Below are 9,525 nucleotides of genomic sequence, written 5' to 3' on the forward strand. Positions count from 1 at the left end.
AAACCACTGACTGAGTTCATAGCACTACTAAAATGTAGGCCTAGCTCTAGCATGAAACAAACACGGCGTCTATTACACCACACAAAACATTCAACATATGTCTAGTGGACTAGAGATGCTACAACCAATGCGATGATAGCATACCGCATCATCGCCTAGTACAAACGTCTCTCTACAAGCGTCGTAAGTACAGTAGTCCACTTTGTACCCCCGCAATCTCCACAAACAAGCGGCCTAGTACAAACGTCTCTGTACCCCGCTAAACACACCGCCTAGTACAGATATCTCTGTACCCTGCGATCTCTCAAACAAAACGGCCTAGTACAAACGTCTCTGTACCCCGCTAAACACACGGCCTAGTACAGATATCTCCGTACCCCGCGATCTCTCAAACATGCGGCCTAGTGCAATCACCTCTGCACCCCGTAATCTCAACACATGGACTAGCATATATACATGTATATATATATATTTAACAGTTCTTAACATCAATCATCTCAATCAACCGTTGAATCCTCTATTATCCTATTTCCGGTTTAACAATCAATATCAATAATGAACAAGCAAGACTCTCAAACAGACTCGATTCAGAGAGACGGATCATGTTTTGAAACTAAACTTTCCATAATGGTAGTACTCAACTAGCTCGGGATTTAAACGGAGAAGCCCTCACCTTAGCAACAAGAAGACGTGGTATCTATGAACTCCAGATGCTCAAATCGACTCCAAATCTGAAATCAGGGCGAAAAATCGAGTCAGAACGCCTTTCGAACGGTTTAAAACGGGTCTGGTCAAGGTTTATGAAAAAGTCAACTTGCTGGTCAAAGGTCAATCCGGTCAACCTTTGACCAGAAATCAATTTGACTTAACCGACCGGTTTACCCTAACCGAACCGAAATCAATTTAAACCGGTCAAACCAAGGCTGACGATCGGTGGTGATGAGCTCAGCTTGGTCACGGCGTGCGGAGCCTCCGGCGAACTCCGATGATGGTTCAGCCTCTGCAAATGTTCCCCTTTCTCATAACTCTTTCTCTCTAACTTATGATTTTCTTGGATGGTTTGGTAGAGAAAACAAAGTGAAAAAGAGTTTTTATAGCCACTACCTTGGGCTAATCTGATTGGGCTTGGACCTCTGCAGGTTTGAATATGTAGACTTGGGTTTGGGTCAGAATTTGGGTCATTACAGTTATTGAATCTTGTACTTGTTTCTTTTGCTGCAAGCAACGTCTTTTATTAGTGAAACCCAAAGCTAATATTTTTGTATTTATTTATTCTTGTCATGGTCTTGTCCTTATGCAATCGTGCTTTGGATCGTATTAATTCTTCAATGAAGTTTGCTAACCCATCGCGTGAATAATTCAAGGTGAAACCATAGTTTTCTTGGTGATCAAGTCATCTGATCCATTCCGAGTTCTTAATATTGGCAAAGGTGAGGGCTATTCCGTTAAATTCTGAGCTAGTTTAGTACTACTATTATGGAAAGTCTAGTTCGAAACATGATCCGTCTCTGTGAATCGAGTCTTTTTGAGAGTCTTGTTTGTTTATTATTATTTTTGATTGTTAAACTGAAAATAGGATAATAGAGGATTCAACGATTGTGTGAAATGATTGATGTTAAAGACTGTTATATATATATATATATATATATATAGTAGGAACTATGTGATGAGTGCGGGGGCCCAGAGAGATTTGGGCTAGCGACGCATATGAGTACGAGGACCAGAGAAATCTGAGCTAGCGACGTATATAGTACGGGGGCCAGATAAATCTGAGCTAGCGACGTATAGAGTGCGGGGGCACAGAGACATCTGAGCTAGCGACGCATATGAGTACGGGGGCCAGGGACGTCTGAGCTAGCGACGTATAAGTTGTGTGGTGCGGGGTGCAGAGGCCTTTGCATATAGACGCATATTGGTGGAGTGCGGGGATCTAGAGATGTCTGGACTAGCGACACATATTATATAATTGTATATCCGTATGAGATGAATGCGGGATGTGTGGACTAGCTATGTATCATCAGCGCATTGTTTGTTTTGTGTGATGCGCTAGGCATCTTGTTTGTTCATGCTAGAGCTATGCCTACATAATCGTAGTGCTATGTACTGAGTCAGTGGTTTGCGGTTTAGCATCCCATACCTCATTGGGTGACTCCTCTGTTGCTCATCCCTCTTTCTTCCCATTGCAGGTGATTTGCCGAGTAGTTGGATATCTGGACGGTTTGGTGTCTTGGGGATCATCGTATTTTTATTTCGGCTTTTATTTGATTTATTGGACGTATTTTTATAAATCAATTTAAAAATGTATTTCCTTCAGATTTATTTTTATTAAATGTGTTTGAAATTTTATTCGGTTTTGAATAACTCCGTTTGATTCGGTATTTTTTGGTAAGTAGCACGTCGGTCTCGACAGAGGAGGAGACGGGTGTTACACAACGGATTTGAATGCCTGTACCGTCAAGGAGAGGAAGCACCGGCTGATTACTACGCCAATGGACGTAACGATCAGATGAAGATCGAAATTTCAATGAAAAATCTGATCTGTAAGGCTACCTCCATGATCGCCTTCGGGAGGCCTAGCCGCAATACGTGCTAACTAAACAATACGTCTCATATATTTGGTCTAGGGAGTTATTAACAGAATTCCATATATTTTATCGGTGGGGAAATTTATTTGTTTGACTGTTTACTTCCCAACCATACATTGAATGGATAAATTAAAAACTCGCAGTTTTTGGAGTATCCGAGAAGTTGCCCATAATAAAAGCAATTTTAACAAATTTAGAATTATAAAAAGAGGGTAGGTGGTAGTTATAAACACGCATTAATGGCACCTAACTAAAAACCTACTATAACATAGCATTGCTCAGCTTACAAGGTTTGATACACAAATCCTCTCTCACACAAACGCGAAGAACAATGACTAACGTTGCAGTAATAGCCGCTATTCTGATTACAGTATTGTTATCAGCTAGCGTGTCAGAACAAATGGCTCCATCTCCTTCCTCAGGACCTTCGGGTGCACCAGACTGCATGACGAATCTGTTGAACATGACCGACTGTCTTTCGTACGTTCAGGTTGGAAACGGTGGTGGTGCGGCCAATCCAGACAAAGCTTGCTGTCCGGAGCTTGCTGGCCTAGTCGATAGCTCGCCACAATGCCTCTGTTACCTGCTCGGCGGAGATATGGCGGCTCAGTATGGAATCAAGATTGATAAAGCAAAGGCTCTCAAGCTTCCCAGAGTTTGTGGCGTCGTTACTCCAGATCCCTCACTTTGTTCACGTAATCTTCAACTTTCACTCTGAACTTAAAAAAAAAAAAATCCTCTTGCATGCAAAAAAACTTAACCATTTTATTTTCTGATTTTTTTTTTAATTAAGAAGCAAATATGAGTAAATATATAATTCTAAATTGAAGGAAATTTTTAAGAAAAGTTTATAAGTTTTTTAAATAAAAATTTTATAAGTTGAAATGTTTGGATCTATACATTTTATGTTTATGTTATAACTAGGCCGGACATTTTATCCAGATCTGAAAACTTGAATCAAAAGCGATCCGAAAATACATGTTTTGGTTCGGTTCTAAATCTAAAGTACTAGTTGGGTATATACTTTTGGACCCATAGGTCTTGGTTCGGGTTTCATGTATTCTTTTGGGTCTTCAGTTTGGGTCTAGCGGGTCTTTTGTATCTTAGATATCCGAACCGACAAAAACTCAAAATATACAACAAAATTTTAGATATTTAAATTATAGACATAAACTAACCCGGACCAAACAAAAAATGATCTCAACTGAAAATTTATAAATATCTAATTGGGGCCAAATGCCTAATGCCTAATATCCGAATGAGCCAGACAATATGAGAATCGACCCCAACCTTATACAAAGACCCTACTAGAACTCCAAAAAGGCATTATGTTAATTGATTAGTGATTTTGATAGCCAAATTTACAGAAAACAAAATAATGTGGCATGTGTAAACTATATATAGAAAGAGATCTGAGAAACGATAATTTTTTGTACGACTCATTCATTCATACCAAGACATTGGAGTTTACAACGAATGAAATACCAACGCAATCGCCTTTGTTTTTCCGACAATAGTGTTTGGAATTCCAGTTGGAGCACCGGAAGCTATGGGCAAAGAGGAAGCGTCCCCAGCCTTCGCTCCAAGTTCAGGTAAATGTTCTACTTCATAGTTTCAGTTTAATGTATGAACATTTTGTTTTTAGATTCTACTGGGTTTCAGTTAGTACGGTTACAGAACAATAAACCCAGTTAATACCAAATCACGTTAAATTCATATAGCAATTCTTGGGAAAACAATAAACGTCAAAATACTAATGATTTAATTTCGATAGGTGCGGAATCACCAGAAGGATTAGGGTCGGGTCCATCAGCTAGCAGGACGAGCGATGCGCCAAACACACCTTATTCTCTTTTTCTCAGTGTCATAATTATTCCATTAGCCTTTGCATTTCATCTATATTCCTGATTTATTTTTCTTATTAGCGACACCATTATTCGTATTGTATTTTCTTATAAAAGGAGTAGTCTTGCTTTTGCAGGTTATTTTCCTGAATTTATTACTTTGTGTTTATGGATTATATATCTTCATTCATCTTACTAAATAAATGTCGTTGTCTTAAAATTAATCGAACCTCTGTTATAATAAAAAAAAACAAGGTTTTCTCCTACGTTTTAAAAACACGTATTTTTATTCAAAATTTAATGAGATTTTTACAAAAATGACTCAAAACAAAAAAAATCAAATGTAAAGCTAAACCATGAGTTTTTGAAACTTTCATTTGTCCTATTCATCCTATAAATTCGAATTACGAAAATGCCATTATTTTTTTCTATTTTTTCGAAAATGCTAGTTTTACTCAATCATCCTCGTCTTCGTTTTTTATTTACAATATTGCTATTGTAATCAATACATAAACCACTATGAACAACCAATTTCAAACTCTAAATGCACCTAAAATCAACATCTACATATTCATACTCTTATTTTTTACACACAAAAATCATTTCCTTTTCACTTCCTTTCTTATTTCATCCCAAAATCCAAAGTTTTTATTTAAAATTTATAAGCTTATTCGAGTTACTTAAGTTAATGATTCTTGGTCAAGAGCGAGTGAATAACTTTCATTAAGAAGTGATGTGTCTTTGAAAAAGCTAAACATGAATCTCATTGGATCTAACAACGATCTTTTAATTTTTTCAGATCAGTTCACCAAAGAAGACTTCCGTATAAGTCTTCTTGTCAGAGAAGACTTATAAGGAAGTCTTATGGTCAATGCATAGGTTAGTTTTGCAATTGACTTTTGGTGTGTCTTTTAGAGACCACTTCTCAGGAAGTCTTTGAACTTTGTTTAACAAAAAAATGAGAAGACTTACCGGGAACTCTTCTTGGATAAACATGTTAGTTTTGCAATTGACCAATTATGACTTGACATTCTCTAAAATTTCCCTACATAAGACTTCCAGGAAAATCGTCTCAACTGTCAGTGGAAGTCTTATCACTATCGTTAGAAGTGGTCTTAGGTTACTTATGCAAATGATAAATAAAATTTAAATATTTAATTTTTATTAGAAAACTTATATGTAAGTCTTCTACGGGAAGACTTCTTGGAAGTCGTCCCGATTTTTATTCTGATAATTGAGATGACTTCCCTGGAAATCCTCTATAGAGAAATCATCTAGAGAAACTAAAATTTCTGACACAATTCAGTCAGTTGCAAAATTAATCTGATTATCCGAGTAGACTTCACTGTAAGTCTTCTCTGGTATTTTCAAGTTTTTTTTTTAAACAAAAGTAAACCAATATTTGCAAAGAAAGATTTCGAGAGAATTCTGATCTAGAGTAAACTTTTTTGGAAGTCTTTCATTGTAAATTTTCAATTGCAAAATGACCTTAATGGAAGACTTCCTAGAAGTCTTCTACGTCAATGTTTAATATTTCTCTAAAAGTATAAAGATTTTTTAACATTTTCTTTTTAATTCATGTATATTAGTCATTATTGGGGCTACTGAATAAAATTGATAACTTAATTGGTGATAGTCATGAGGTACCAACATTCATGTTTATTAACGTTTCCAGGTAATCCAAGAAGATTTATTAAGAAGTCTTATGGGAGAAGACTTTTGTGAAAGTCTTCTTCGTTACTTTTTGTAAACTTGTATTCTTAAGAGTGTTAAATAATTTTAAGATATTTTTTTTTAACTTTCAAAAGTGTTAAATAATTTCAAGAATATCAAGTCATATGGTTTAATGTGACGCTTAAATTTTAATTTCTTGTTTTAATTTTCTGCTTAAAATTTAAGTATTCTGAAAAGACTTCTAGTTAATGGGTTATATGTTCTTCTCTTATGTAATGTTTGATCTTTTGTGAATTTAACTATGTTTTTAGTAGTTTTCTCCTTTAGTTTTAGTAAATTTGACTAAATTTTGTGTTATTGTGTTTTGCTATCAAAGTTGTACAGTAAAAACTCTAGATTATTAATATTGAGAATATGGTATTTTCTTAATTTATGGAGTTATTAACTTACAAAAGCTTTTATTTTTTATAATTTTTGTATTTTTATTTTAAAAATAAGAAAATATTTGATTCTAGGTATAAACATTAATTAAATTTTAGAAACTTGGCTTTTATCTTGTTTTATTATATTATTTGGTGTATATTTTTATGTTTCATAGAATTTAAATGTGGTTTTCTTTAGATTTTACTAAATATTATCAAAATATATTGAAATTTTATGAAATTTTATGAAAATATATGTATTTTCATTGTAAATATAAAAACCAAGAATATAATTTTTAGTTTGTATTTATATAAAATATATAGATAGACATATTAGTAATTTATGATTTTAGTGGGACCAAATATTTACATAAGACTTTCCACAAATTAGTATCTTATTATTTTTATCGATTTTTTTCATATTTTGAATCGGCCAAACTCGGGATCAAGAAATTTTATTAATTTACAGTGCTTATTAATTTATCGAGTATTACCTCACAGAGTTTCTACTATATAACTTTAATAATCTCAAGTACTTTTAGCAAGATAATATTGTAGATATTAACATATTTACCTAATTCTTTTCATTGACATCTCTTCAAATTTACAAAAGAATCCATAACAAAAAGATTACACATACAAACCATAAACAAAACTATGAAACTTGGAGTTAGAGATCATTCCTCCACATAGATAAGCTTGTACTACATTTTACATACACATCATAAACAATGATAGTCCTCATTCATGTTCAGGTTGCAGATTTTTGAAGACTTCGTGGACGACTTCCAGGAAGACTTCACATGCAGGAAGTCTTCGAGGAAGTCTTCCAGGAAAACTTCGCATGCATGAAGTCTTCAAAAACCTGAAACCTGAAACTTTCATCAGCTTCAACACACTCAGATATGTTTACCAGAGGATCGGACAGCTCCTCCGAACATAATTTGGAAAAAAATAAGAGCTTTAAGCAACAAGAGGTTACCAAATAAAGAAAAAATTAGACATGAAAACTTACTAAAACACTCAGATCTGTTGATATACTCAAATTACCGTAAAGCAATTTTACTCTCTAAAAAAAGAGGTTAAGTTGTAGTACTTAGGGATCAAATCCACAAGGAGAAAGGGCACACAATAGATTTAAAGCTGTTAAAAATTAAGCTAGGCAATAGATTTTAAAGCAGTACATAAATCAGAACAAAGTAGATTGATTGGTCGGTTGGTTTGAAAAAATACGAGAAAATAGCTAGATCTAGGATTTAACAATATTAAAGAGATATAGAATGCATAAGATATGTATGTGATATTCTAGAACTCGAATTCTGATGTATAGATATCTTGCTTTCGCATGTGAGTCTAAATATGTTATCTAAGTCCAATGTTCCACTTGTCGCATGTATTAAGCAACCTAGCTCAAAAATTCAATTCAAGTGAAGAACCCACCGTCATAGTTGTCTACAATCCAAAGATCAGGGTTTTAGCTAACTACTATACAGTACCGGCCCTGACATAAAGCTGGGGATTGTCAAAGTTTGCTTATAGTTACTAGTTAAGTATCATTTTATGGGGTCATTGGTGCTGGGTTCAATCAACTAGGAGCACCAAATAAATTTTTGCTTTAGGCATTAAAATGAACTGGGTTGGGCCTGCTACTATAGAACACAAGCATTACTAGCAATTCAATATATTGATATCTTTATCACCTTAGCAACTATTAATTCAATATATTGATATCTTTATCACCTTAGCAGTTCTATAGTTTTAGCTAATCCTTCATAACCCTAATTAACTCTAAATCTAACAAAGAAAACAACTCGGATATAGCAAAGCAGAATGTAGCAATAGTATGAACAAAATACATAGAATAAGCTTAATAAATCAATGAGTTCCTAGACAAGCTTTGAAGGAGTTTTCGATCATCTCTCCAAATCCACTGAATAAAACTGTTTGCTGCGAATAGTAGAAAATAAGAAAGTGTGTGTTGCCTAATACAATGGCAAAGCACATAAATATTAGGTAAAAGTTGGTCAAGGGCAGTCTTGTAATTATGTGAAACTTCGGGCTTAAGTCGACCTTGAACAGGTTGACCCGTCTACGCGCATCGCTGTCGATCGACGACAAGAGATGTTTGTTGATCGACACTCGATCTGCATGTCGACTCTGGCTGGTTTGTGAACAACTATGAGTTTCTTTTATCCTAAGCTCCAAAATGCTCCATAATCTCCACATTGCTCCAAAACATACCTAGCTAGACCTGTAAAGACTCTAAAAGACTTCAAAACAGTAAATAGACTCTAAAGCAACTACATACCATGGCTAAAAACTGGTATAATACATGGTATATCAACTCCCCTGACTTACCCTTTACTTGTTCTTAGGGAAAACAAAGAGTAATCACTTGAAAAAGGTTTGAAAAGAGTAGGAACTCACATTATTTAAATTCACTACTCTCACTTCTGAAAATATGAATAGGTGGTAATGATTCAATACTAACCTCAGAGATGTTTCAATGTACTACACTCTAGTTTAGTCACCATATCATACATCACAAAAATCTACTGATAGCGCCTGACATACCCCTCTACTAACCTTATTTCTGCATAAATATAAATGTGTATCCTACATCTTGGGAGTATTGATCAAGGGACACATGAAGTAAAATCAAGAAAGTATCATGGCCAAAATGTAACTCTTTCCTTTATCTTCTCTCTTCTTTGAATCTGATTTTTTTGTTTGCCAAAGTGTAGGCAAATAGTGGGGTTATCAGTAATGTATCTACCCCTCGCTTCCAACGATGTGTGATCATTCCTTTGAATTAGTATAGTGGGGTCATAGGTATTGTACCTACACTTCCGCATCTGTAGAAATCATCTCAAGCTTTCTATAATATGGATGTAGAAGAGAGGTGATAGGGGAACCGTAGAAACTTAGTCTAATACCTTCCAGACTTGCAGGAGGATTATGAGCCAATGTATACGAAGCTCCAAAACAAGCAATTTGGAT

At 34.9% G+C, this 9,525-nt stretch overlaps 1 protein-coding gene across 1 annotated transcript; it reads left to right on the top strand.

Annotated features, from left to right (window-relative positions):
• The first annotated feature begins 2,823 nt into the window (after positions 1-2,823).
• On the top strand, positions 2,824-4,653 carry LOC106353638 (non-specific lipid transfer protein GPI-anchored 2). The gene is made up of 3 exons (XM_013793409.3): positions 2,824-3,280; positions 4,103-4,177; positions 4,360-4,653. Exons 1-3 carry the CDS (start codon positions 2,917-2,919, stop codon positions 4,491-4,493), a joined length of 573 nt encoding a protein of 190 aa, XP_013648863.1. The 5' UTR covers positions 2,824-2,916; the 3' UTR covers positions 4,494-4,653.
• The last annotated feature ends 4,872 nt before the right edge of the window (positions 4,654-9,525 follow it).

This window comes from Brassica napus, chromosome A1 (assembly GCF_020379485.1).
Source record: "Brassica napus cultivar Da-Ae chromosome A1, Da-Ae, whole genome shotgun sequence".
NCBI lineage: Eukaryota > Viridiplantae > Streptophyta > Magnoliopsida > Brassicales > Brassicaceae > Brassica > Brassica napus.

Excerpts from the sequence above, each read along its gene's own strand:
- LOC106353638 (XM_013793409.3), top strand. The coding sequence starts at position 2,917 with ATGACTAACGTTGCAGTAATAGCCGCTATTCTGATTACAGTATTGTTA. Across the intron at positions 3,281-4,102 it reads AGATCCCTCACTTTGTTCAC|TGTTTGGAATTCCAGTTGGA; the intron begins GTAATCTTCAAC and ends TTCCGACAATAG. Across the intron at positions 4,178-4,359 it reads AGCCTTCGCTCCAAGTTCAG|GTGCGGAATCACCAGAAGGA; the intron begins GTAAATGTTCTA and ends TAATTTCGATAG.